Source organism: Schistocerca americana, chromosome 2, assembly GCF_021461395.2.
Source record: "Schistocerca americana isolate TAMUIC-IGC-003095 chromosome 2, iqSchAmer2.1, whole genome shotgun sequence".
In the NCBI taxonomy this organism is placed as follows: Eukaryota; Metazoa; Arthropoda; class Insecta; order Orthoptera; family Acrididae; genus Schistocerca; species Schistocerca americana.
The window spans coordinates 983,470,439-983,482,840 of NC_060120.1; the positions used below are offsets into that span (position 1 = coordinate 983,470,439).

Genomic DNA, 12,402 nt, shown 5'->3' on the forward strand with positions numbered 1-12,402 from the left:
TTATCTATTGTCTACTGTATTAGCATGATTGTTATCAAAGACCTTAATTACAAAGACTATAATCATACTCTTGCTTATACACAATCAATGTATGTACTTTCTCTAAGACAACAAATGCATAACAGCAGGCCCTAGTATATAATTGTTTAATCAAATGAAGTTAACCAACACAATAAGACAGTCAGTCCACTGGGTTCAAAATTTTAAACATAGGTGCCATAGTATAACCAGTAGGCCTACAGTGACACTAGCATTTTTTTCATGTGTGTTTGTACTGGAATTCATGCTGACAATGTATACCACTGTTTGTTGAATGGGGCTGGCTGCATGATGTGTTTTCACATGTGGTGTGCTCCTAGACTGCTGCATTCGTGCAGACGAACATGATGGGGTGCATTTATTCAACTTTTTTTTTCATGCTGTAGGCCACTTGGTACTGGCTGCACATCTGCAAAATGCATTGCATTTTATGGATCTGCCTGTAATCTGAGAAGTAAGCAGTACTGGGGGAAGTGGCCTCCCAGGAAAAATGGCAATACAGGATGAGTAAGAATCTGTTACCTGTCTAGCAGGGCAGTTACTTTGAGACTACGTTGCTTTTAATCGCCAAGAAAGTTGTGGTTCTATGTAAATACTGCATAACGTTAGATAAGCCGGTATTAGAATTTGTGTTTATTTAAGTATAGCAGTTCAATTATCGCAGTAATTAGTCTACAAGGTGAATTTTGAATAAGTGGCTTGTTTGCAGTACTGTTACCTGTAACATCATGTCAGCAATATAACTCAAACTGTGACAGTAATAATGATGTAGCCAGAGAAGCGAGTAACTACAGATTTGGTGTGCAAAATCACATATACAGCACACACATTACAAATTACATTAATTCCAGGTAAACCTTGTGGTAACATCTGTACATTGATGCACTCAGCACAATCCATACAGCACAAGTTCTTACACTTGAACCTTTGAGTCTGACTTATAACTGGATGTGCACTTCTTCGCAGAAATTTGGCAACACTAACATAATTCATTGTAGTCAACTGTCAAAATGGGTCCACTACATCTCATTGTTGAAGGTAATTTTTAAACAATATGAAGGTTAGATGAAATAAATTGTTCTGACTTCCTCGATTATACTCCATACGATGAGATATATTTTAATGGAAGTTGAGAGCAGACTACCACAGTTTGAGCTATATTATAAGCATTATGTCATAGGTAATTGTACCGGAAACTAAATGTGCATTCAAATTCATGTCAAAAACTGATTGTTGTTATAATATCATACATAAATAAATATAATTTTTAATAGTGCTTTACCTAAATTTGTGCAGTGTTGACATGGAATTGTGAGAGTATTGTAGTCTCAAAGACCAGGAGTGAAAATGTTTACCTATTCATGTCCAGGACCTCTTAAAGTTACATCAAGGTTTTCTTCTGTGCTGATAGGTTTCCTCATGTGTGTATTCCTTTTAGAAATTCCATCTCTGACCATTCTCAAATGCATTTCAAATGAGTTAACAGACATCGTCTATGTAGTATTTGAATAACTTGTGTGGATTTGGCATCCATATGCTGTGTAGGAGCAAAAACTTTCCCATTGTTGCCCTCTCACTTATTATAGGATGAACCCAGTATTTATTCTCACGTCTCCATTGCTGACACCTGTGGACAACTATCACAACGCATAATGCAAGGACTGCATTATTATTTAATCAAATTGTGCTTATGGTTGACATGTAACAAAGTAAACTTTGCTGAAGCTTGCACCAATTCTCTTGTAATTTGATTTCCCTGGGGTTCATACTGGATGAGAAAAGTGCCAATATGGCCACCACTGAAGGAGCCATGCTTGTTGCATGAAACAAGGGCCAACCAGCTTGTGGGCTGTGGCCTAACCTTCCACCTCCGATTCTTTTTAAGAATCAAATTCTCATGTGTAAAATAGCTTCAATGTCTGATTACTGTACAAATGATTTGATGTGTTAAATATTTGATGTGGTGTGAAGCATATGGAACCTTTATGGCTGAATATTCGAAACCATTATTATGTTGGTTTCATTAGGTTCAGATTATTTGCCCATAGACTAATGAAGAAGTCAAAACAAAAACTGTCAAAAAAAGTGAGAACTGCTTTTTATGTTCATATGAGACCTTTTTGGGAAACAGTAAATAGTGTTAGTAGTAAAGAAATAATGAAGTAAGATGTCACACTTGATTGCTGAAATTTTGCTGCATGTGCAGTGAAAATGTGTAAGCGATAAACATTTTTCCTTATAATTTTGAGGTTTGGGAGGGAGAGGGGGTGGTGTCAGTAAGAAAGAGTTCCAAAAATGTTTAAAATTACATGTAAAGTGTGTTGGTAGTGGCTAAGTGCTCTCATTCTCAAAAATTTGGTGAATATTGTCTGGATAATTTGAGTTATTGCTGATCTTAATATTTGAATTATTGTGTTAAATCTTTAATGTAAGATTGTACCTCTCAATGACTACATTTTAAATTTTTAAATTTAGTTACTAATTATATGAGATATTGGAAATAAATTTTTTCTGGCTGTGCAAGCTGTTAGTTAGGCAACTGGCAGCTGGATATCGGTGACTGTTTTAGCCAATTTCTTTACATGGCATATTCACTTTTGTCTCTGCAGCCCGCCTACTATTAGCCTAGAGTTCTAGATGTATATAATATTTATGCTGATGCCATATGCTTTTGTTTACCAAAAATGTGTTACCATTAATCTAATTACCAAACCCATCACTGAAATATCCAATAAGCAAAATAGACTGACAGAAAGCAAACCGAAACACCAAAACGTAATTACTATAAAGTAATGAACATTTTGAGTACATTTGTCTAGGTAATATATTTATGTGATTAATATTAAAAAGTCACATGTTAATGTGAACTCTAAATAATCCATTGAAAATTTGAAATGCTGGTAGAATACTAACTGGTGCAAGTATCAGAATGTTGAATGCAAATGTTCATGCATTGTATTGTACAGGTGCTAAATGTCAGTTTGTGGGATGGAGTTCCATGCCTGTTGCACTTGACTGCTGTTTGTGGATGATGCTGGAGTTGTCATCTGATGATGTCCCAGATGTGCTCAACTCGAGGCAGATAAGGTGTTCCAGCAGGCTAAAGCAACATGCCGATACACTGTGGAGCATGTTGCATTACAACAGTAGTATGTGTGCGAGCATCATCCAGCAGGAAAACACCCCCTGGAATGCTGTTCATTGATGGCAGCATAACAGCTGAAATCATTAGACTGACATATGGTTTTGCAGTCAGGATGTATGGGATAGCTATGAGAGTGCTCCTGCTTTTGTATGAAATTGCACCCCAGGCTATAACTCCAGGTGTACATTCAATGTGTGCAGCTCGCAGGCAGGTTAGTTGCAGGCCCTCAACTGGCCACCTTCTAATGAATGCAGAGCCACCACTGGTGCTGGGACAGTAGCAGCTTTTATCAGAAAGCACATCAAACGTCCACCCTGCCCTCCAGTGAGCTCTCGCTTGACACCACAGAAGTCACAAATGACAGTGGTTGGGGGTCAGTGGAATGTGCACTAGAGGGCATCTGGCTCAGAGCTGTTCTTGAAGTAAGCGACTTGTAACAGTTTTTTGTGTCACTGTGGTACCAACTGCAGCTCAAATTGTTGCTACAAATGCAGTGTTCTGCACCAGAGCCATACATCTAAAATGACGGTCTTTCCTGTTAGTGCTGCAACGTGACCTGCTAGAGTCCAGTCTTCTTGTGACCATATGATCTCATGCCCAGTGGTGCCAGCAATCATGTGCAGTGGGCAGAAACAACATCCAGCTTCTCATAGCCCTATTACATCACCTTGATCAAATTCAGTGATGTATTGACAATGGCTTCTTTGTCACCGTAAAGGCATTCTTGAATGACATCAATGCATCACGTCCAATTTCACAGGTAATTAACGCTCATGACCGAACCAGGAAACATGATTTTCATCCTCATGATGGCGCTACTAGTGCCACTCTTTTGCCACTGGCATGAAATTTGAATAGACATTACATTTCAGATGTAAAAACACAAACTAACTTTTTTTTACGTCTCACAACTTCTTCTTGGCATTGTGATATTTTTTCTCGTCAGTGTACTTTTAGGTTGTAATAATTTTGATCCTCTTTTCGCTTTGTTAATTCTTTGATAAAATATTCTTTCTATTTTCTGTGTTTTTACAGCACACAAATCCTGGTTTTGTGATAAAAGTTCTGCAGAGAAATAAAGTTATAATGTTTGAACCATCATTTAATGCATTTAGTGAAGCTCTTCAGAATGTATATGATACAATGATTACTGCTGTCAGTACGCTTCCAAGACTGGAAGAAGAACTTTATGCAGACTGGGAAGGCAGAGAGTACCTAAAAGTAAGAAAAATAAATGTATTATAATGTTCAGAAATTGGTTGCTATTTTATAACAGTTAACAGACTTTAGCACTATTTCAGACTAAAATGCATGTGATTCAAAGTGTAATTGCCAAGAAACATCCAAGTACTGTCTTAAGTTAGAATAGCTCAGAGGAAGATACTTGTTTGTTCACGTAATAATATGTAGTTTTGTGCTGCAAGACATTTCACCATTGAAAATTCACACTATTTTCAGTTGAGTGCTGTTCCTGCATCTGTCTAAATCTTCATCTACAAGTGTCATATAAAGAAAATAGAAATGATACTCTTTACCTTACTACATAAGTATTTGTCATAACATATTAGAGTGTTGTTTGCTTGGCCTTGAACTGTGTCCTTATGTGCTGAGTTTCAAATTGTTTGGCCAGTACATAGCAGCAGACAAGCAATTTACAACAGATATTTTTTAGCAGTTCACCGTAAAATACCAAGGACAAGATCTAACACAAAATAAAGGACATTTCTGAGACTGTGGAAGAATGGCATACATTATCAGTGGTAAATTGAAATGATGATGTAGAATAATTTAGAATATACTATCAGATAACTGTGTCGATCAGTTAGTAAGCATTTAAGATCTCCTGGCTACAAGCTGACCTAATACTGATGACAGTCCCATAAACAAGACAGAGACTAGTTATCAAGGTATTGTTTTAGTGACAGTGATCACCAAAAGTAAATGTTTATCAAGAAGATTAATAAATTAGTTTTGTTTCAGCAGGACAGACAAGCCAGTATCCTATCTAAGTAACAAACTGAGAAGATTTACTACTAGACACATCAATATTTACATTCCAGATAAACATGTATCACATAAAATGATAGAAAGACACAACTTGGTTTGATCATACCATTTGGTGAACATTTCACTTCAAAAGTGAACTTAAGGAAATTGATTAACAACAATTCAAAACAACCCATATACACAAAAGAATGGTCTATGGCAATTCCCACAATCACCTAAAACATTTTATGAAGTACTGGTGCATGGTAAAGACAATTAACAGATTTAAATCTTCTGTCATTTCTCTTAAAGATCAGTCTGGTGTAAAAAGAGAAATAATAAACGTAAATAGAATCTGAGTGCAGCTGTGCCAGTGCTTAATCACCAATCATGTTCAAACATGAGTTATTTTGAAATAAGCGCATGTGTACTGAAAACGAGTTGAAACTACTCAAACCAAGCAAGGTGCCAGGCATTAAGTAATTCTGTTTAGAATTTATGGTTAATGTGCTACAAGTGTTTGGCAGTAATGGAATTACACTGAATATACTATGGAAGTGCCCCCCTTGCAAGACCATGATCATAAAGAATGTCTCACACAGTGAATGGTCCCACATGGCCAGGAAAAAGAGTGGGTTCCTTCCATTCAAAAGAAGGTGGAAAACAGACTGTTATGCATCTATATCACTAGTATGTGTCTGTTGTGTGTTCCATGTGCATATTTTAAACTCAAACATGCAAAAAACCTCAAAAACAAGAGAGGGAAGAAATTGCTCACAGGGAATGAACACAGGTACAGGAAACACCACTTTTGTGAAACACAGCTTGCTTTTTCACGGTGATATCTTACAAATAGTGGACACAAATCAACTCTGTATGAGAGCGTTGACTGATACTAATGGTACAACAATATGGAATATATCGTCAAATGTATTATCATCATGAAGAATTTTAAAGTAATAGATTCCAGTATGTGATATGGGACAGCAGCTGTTTAAAATAATTGAAACTAACATGAAGCATTCCCAAAGAATTTAAGTTTTGCTGGTATTCTCACATGTCCTGCATTTGACAAATGTGTGGTGTGTGTGCATTGTAATTTATGTACTGGCTTTCACAGAAAGGTGTGTAATGAATGTAACAGTCATATTAATATCTTTTTTCCCTCTGAAGAAAGAAGCAGCCATCTTGTGCTTATCTCTCGTGTTTCACCCTTTTCTTTAGTAACACTTAATACCCATTATTTTAAAATTTTACTCTTTGTAGTGAAGGTAGTAACTGACTACAAGCCTATTAAAATAATCTGAAAAACTACGGGGTGCATTCAAGTCCTAAGGCCTCCGATTTTTTTTCTCCGGACTGGAAAGAGATAGAAACATGCGCATTGTTTTAAAATGAGGCTGCGTTCATTGTCAATACGTCCCAGAGATGGCAGCACCGTATGGCAGATGGAATTTTACCGCCAGCGGCGAGAATGAGAACTGTTTTAAATACTTAAAATGGCGACGTTTTCCTTACTTGAACATCGTGCAATCATTCGTTTTCTGAATTTGCGTGGTGTGAAACCAATTGAAATTCATCGACAGTTGAGGGAGACATGTGGTGATGGAGTTATGGATGTGTCGAAAGTGCATTCGTGGGTGCGACAGTTTAATGAAGGCAGAACATCGTGTGACAACAAACCGAAACAACCTCGGGCTTGCACAAGCCAGTCCGACGACGTGATCGAGAAAGTGGAGAGAATTGTTTTGGGGGATCGCCGAATGACTGTTGAACAGATCACCTCCAGAGTTGGCATTTCTGTGGGTTCTGTGCACACAATCCTGCATGACAACCTGAAAATACGAAAAGTGTCATCCAGGTGGGTGCCACGAATGCTGACGGACGACCACATGGCTGCCCATGTGGCATGTTGACGCGCAATGACAGCATGAATGGGACTTTCTTTTCGTCGGTTGTGACAATGGATGAGACGTGGATGCCATTTTTCAATCCAGAAACAAAGCACCAGTCAGCTCAATGGAAGCACACAGATTCACCGCCACCAAAAAATTTTGGGGTAACCGCCAGTGCTGAAAAAATGATGGTGTCCATGTTCTGGGACAGCGAGGGCGTAATCCTTACCCATTGCATTCCAAAGGGCACTACGGTAACAGGTGCACCCTACGAAAATGTTTTGAAGAACAAATTACTTCCTGCACTGCAACAAAAATGTCCGGGAAGGGCTGCGCGTGTGCTGTTTCACCAAGACAACACACCCGCACATCGAGCTAACGTTTTTTTTTTTTTTTTTTTGGTCATCAGTCTACTGACTGGTTTGATGCGGCCTGTCACGAATTCCTTTCCTGTGCTAACCTCTTCATCTCAGAGTAGCACTTGCAACTTACGTCATAAATTATTTGCTTGACGTATTCCAATCTCTGTCTTCCTCTACAGTTTTTGCCCTCTACAGCTCCCTCTAGTACCATGGAAGTCATTCCCTCATGTCTTAGCAGATGTCCTATCATCCTGTCCCTTCTCCTTATCAGTGTTTTCCACATATTCCTTTCCTCTCCGATTCTGCGTAGAACCTCCTCATTCCTTACCTTATCAGTCCACCTAATTTTCAACATTCGTCTATAGCACCACATCTCAAATGCTTCGATTCTCTTCTGTTCCGGTTTTCCCTCAGTCCATGTTTCACTACCATACAATGCTGTACTCCAGATGTGCATCCTCAGAAATTTCTTCCTCAAATTAAGGCTGGTATTTGATATTAGTAGACTGCTCTTGGCCAGAAATGCCTTTTTTGCCATAGCAAGTCTGCTTTCGATGTCCTCCTTGCTCCGTCCGTCATTGTTTATTTTACTGCCTAGGTAGCAGAATTCCTTATCTTCATTGACTTCGTGACCATCAATCCCGATGTTAAGTTTCTCGCTGTTCTCATTTCTACTACTTCTCATTACCTTCGTCTTTCTCCGATTTACTCTCAAACCATACTGTGTACTCATTAGACTGTTCATTCTGTTCAGCAGATCATTTAATTCTTCTTCACTTTCACTCAGAATAGCAATGTCATCAGCGAATCGTATCATTGATATCCTTTCACCTTGTATTTTAATTCCACTCCTGAACCTTTCTTTTATTTCCATCATTGCTTCCTCGATGTACAGATTGAAGAGTAGGGGCGAAAGGCTACAGCCTTGTCTTACACCCTTCTTAATATGAGCACTTCGTTCTTGATCGTCCACTCTTATTTATCCCTCTTGGTTGTCGTACATATTGTATATGACCCATCTCTCCCTATAGCTTACCCCTACTTTTTTTGAGAATCTCGAACAGCTTGCACCATTTTATATTGTCAAACGCTTTTTCCAGGTCGACAAATCCTATGAAAGTGTCTTGATTTTTCTTTAGCCTTGCTTCCATTATTAGCCGTAACGTCAGAATTGCCTCTCTCGTCCCTTTACTTTTCCTAAAGCCAAACTGATCGTCACCTAGCGCATTCTCAATTTTCTTTTCCATTCTTCTGTATATTATTCTTGTAAGCAGCTTCGATGCATGAGCTGTTAAGCTGATTGTGCGATAATTCTCGCACTTGTCAGCCCTTGCCATCTTCGGAATTGTGTGGATGATGCTTTTCCGAAGGTCAGATGGTATATCGCCAGACTCATATATTCTACACACCAACGTGAATAGTCATTTTGTTGCCACTTCCCCCAATGATTTTAGAAATTCTGATGGTATGTTTTCTATCCCTTCTGCCTTATTTGACCGTAAGTCCTCCAAAGCTCTTTTAAATTCCGATTCTAATACTGGATCCCCTATCTCTTCTAAATTGACTTCTGTTTCTTCTTCTATCACATCAGACAAATCTTCACCCTCATAGAGGCTTTCAATGTATTCTTTCCACCTATCTGCTCTCTCCTCTGCATTTAACACTGGAATTCCCATTGCACTCTTAATGTTACCACCGTTGCTTTTAATGTCACCAAAGGTTGTTTTGATTTTCCTGTATGCTGAGTCTGTCCTTCCGACAATCATATCTTTTTCGATGTCTTCACATTTTTCCTGCAGCCATTTCGTCTTAGCTTCCCTGCACTTCCTATTTATTTCATTCCTCAGTGACTTGTATTTCTGTATTCCTGATTTTCCCAGAACATGTTTGTACTTCCTCCTTTCATCAATCAACTGAAGTATTTCTTCTGTTACCCATGGTTTCTTCGCAGCTACCTTCTTTATACCTATGTTTTCCTTCCCAACTTCTGTGATGGCCCTTTTTAGAGATGTCCATTCCTCTTCAACTGTACTGCCTACTGCGCTATTCCTTATTGCTGTATCTATAGCGTTAGAGAACTTCAAACGTATCTCGTCATTCCTTAGTACTTCCGTATCCCACTTCTTTGCGTATTGATTCTTCCTGACTAATGCCTTGAACTTCAGCCTACTCTTCATCACTACTATATTGTGATCTGAGTCTATATCTGCTCCTGGGTACGCCTTACAATCCAGTATCTGATTTCGGAATCTCTGTCTGACCATGATGTAATCTAATTGAAATCTTCCCGTATCTCCCGGCCTTTTCCAAGTATACCTCCTCCTCTTGTGATTCTCGAACAGGGTATTCGCTATTACCAGCTGAAACTTGTTACAGAACTCAATTAGTCTTTCACCTTTTTCATTCCTTGCCCCAAGCCTGTATGCTCCTGTAACCTTTTCTTCTACTCCTTCCCCTACAACTGCATTCCAGTCGCCCATGACTATTAGATTTTCGTCCCCCTTTACATACTGCATTACCCTTTAAATATCCTCATACACTTTCTCTACCTGTTCATCTTCAGCTTGCGATGTCGGCATGTATACCTGAACTATCGTTGTTGGTGTTGGTCTGCTGTCGATTCTGATTAGAACAACCCGGTCACTGAACTGTTCACAGTAACACACCCTCTGCCCAACCTTCCTTTTCATAACGAATCCTACACCTGTTATACCATTTTCTGCTGCTGTTGATATTACCCGATACTCATCTGACCAGAAATCCTTGTCTTCCTTCCACTTCACTTCACTGACCCCTACTATATCTAGATTGAGCTTTTGCATTTGCCTTTTCTGATTTTCTAGTTTCCCTACCACGTTCAAGCTTCTGACATTCCACGCCCCGACTCGTAGAACATTATCCTTTCGTTGATTATTGATTGCTAATGTTACGCCGCAGTTTCTTCGTGATAACAACTTTGAAGTGATTCCTCATGCTCCCTACTAACCTGACCTGGCTCCTAGTGACTTTTGGCTTTTTCCAACAATGAAAGACACTCTCCGTGGCCGCACATTCACCAGCTGTGCTGCTATTGCCTCAGCGATTTTCCAGTGGTCAAAACAGACTCCTAAAGAAACCTTCGCCGCTGCCATGGAATCATGGCGTCAGCGTTGTGAAAAATGTGTACGTCTGCAGGGCGATTACGTCGAGAAGTAATGCCAGTTTCATCGATTTCGGGTGAGTAGTTAATTAGAAAAAAAATCGGAGGCCTTACAACTTGAATGCACCTCGTAAGATAAGAACCACTTGTGTGTGCACTTAACAAGTTATTTATATTTCTCATGAGAAATTTTACTGATCCAATTCATCTCAACCTTTTTCCTTCTAACAGCTGTTAAATTCAAATATCTGTAATACATAACACTTGCAAGGACTACCAGGTATCATGATTAGTTTGATTGGAATGATTGTGCCCACTGACTGTGATGCCCAATCCAGGACAGAAAGAAGGTCTGCATCGGTCGTAACATCATCTATCTAGATCTACAGTGCAATAAAAATGACAGATGACGTAACAACCAATGCTGACATTTCTGACGACTACCAGATATCCAATCATATAGTTACGTCATCTTTAAAAAAATTAAAAAAGTACATGAAAATAATAATGCGCTGCTCTATAACAATAAAGGAAGCTCCTGTATGGAAAAATATGTAAAATGAGGGAAAAGCAACCACTTACATACATCAGACTGATGCAAGGTGCTCATAAACATTATTCGTAGTACCTTTGGAGTCCTTGCTCTTTCTCTAGTGAAAGCACACAAATTCATACATACATTCACACAGACTCCTAAATGTTAACTCTTGCAGTCCTGGTGAGACTGGTTATTGAGAGCACTTGCCTCAGCAGATGGTGTTTGGAAGGGAGGGGGGTAGGGGAGAATGAATGAGGCAAGGAGGAGTAGCAGTTCAGTGTGAGGCAGGTCTTTTGACAGATGACTCAGTGGCTGCACAACAAGACAAAAGAAGTTCAGAGGGGAGAATATGTTAAGAGAGAGAGCAAGAGGGGGGGGGGGGGGGGGAGGGGGAGGACAGGGGAAAAGAGAGGAGAGGAAAGAAGAGAAAGGTGGAAATGAAGAGAGAGAGAAAGGCAGATGGGTGGGAAAGGGAGGAGGAAGAGAGAGAGAGGGGGGGATGTGCATGTGTTGGTTGGGAGGGGAGGGGGCAAGGAATGAATGGAGGAGTGGTGTGGACAAAAGATGAAAGGTAAGGTGAGGTAGTGGGAAACATGTTAGTGAAGGTTTAGACCAGAGGGATTGTGAGGGGTGCAGAATATGCTGCAGAGGCAATTCCCACCTGCATAGTTCAGAGAAACTTGCACAGGAGGAAAGCATCCAAATGGCTTGTGCAGTAAATCAGCTATTCAAGTTATGTTGTTGTGAGCATTCTGCCTTTTCCCACCACTCTTCCTCTCCTCCCCTCTCTGCATGTAGGCATTCTCCCCACCCACTCCCCCCCTCTCTCCTCCAGTTCATCCGCTCCCTCCCACACTTCCACCCCTCGCCCATTTTCTCTCACCTCCCTCTGCCCCCTCCCCCACCAATCAACCTCTCCCTCTCTCTTTCTCTTACATACTGTATACTCTCTGAACACCTTTCATCTTGTCGTGCAGCTCCTGAGTCACTTGTCAAAAGACCTCCATCACACTATCCTGCTAACCCATCCTTGCCTCATGTGGCCTTTCACGCCACTTCCCCACCACCCAGGCAGCTGCTCTCAATAATCAATAATCAGTCCAACACTACTGCAGAGGAGCTTGTTTGAGTATCTGTGTGATTGTATGTGTGAATGTGTGTACTTTACTAGAAAAAGAGCAAGAGCTCAAAAGGTAGTGTGAACACTGTTCCCTGTCACATGTTTCTGAGTGACATATATCAGCCTACTATAGGTGAGTGGTTTCTGTTCCCTTATTTTGCATATAATGTCATGCTGG

The 12,402-nt window shown here is 39.8% G+C and overlaps 1 protein-coding gene across 1 annotated transcript in view; it reads left to right on the forward strand.

The window, feature by feature from the left end:
• LOC124596265 (dynein axonemal heavy chain 7) overlaps nucleotides 1–12,402 on the forward strand; it is a 1,038,560-nt gene that overhangs the window by 165,213 nt on the left and 860,945 nt on the right. The window contains 2 exon segments of the mRNA XM_047135340.1: nucleotides 4,220–4,395; nucleotides 5,079–5,091. Coding sequence (XP_046991296.1) covers nucleotides 4,220–4,395; nucleotides 5,079–5,091 — 189 coding nt within the window.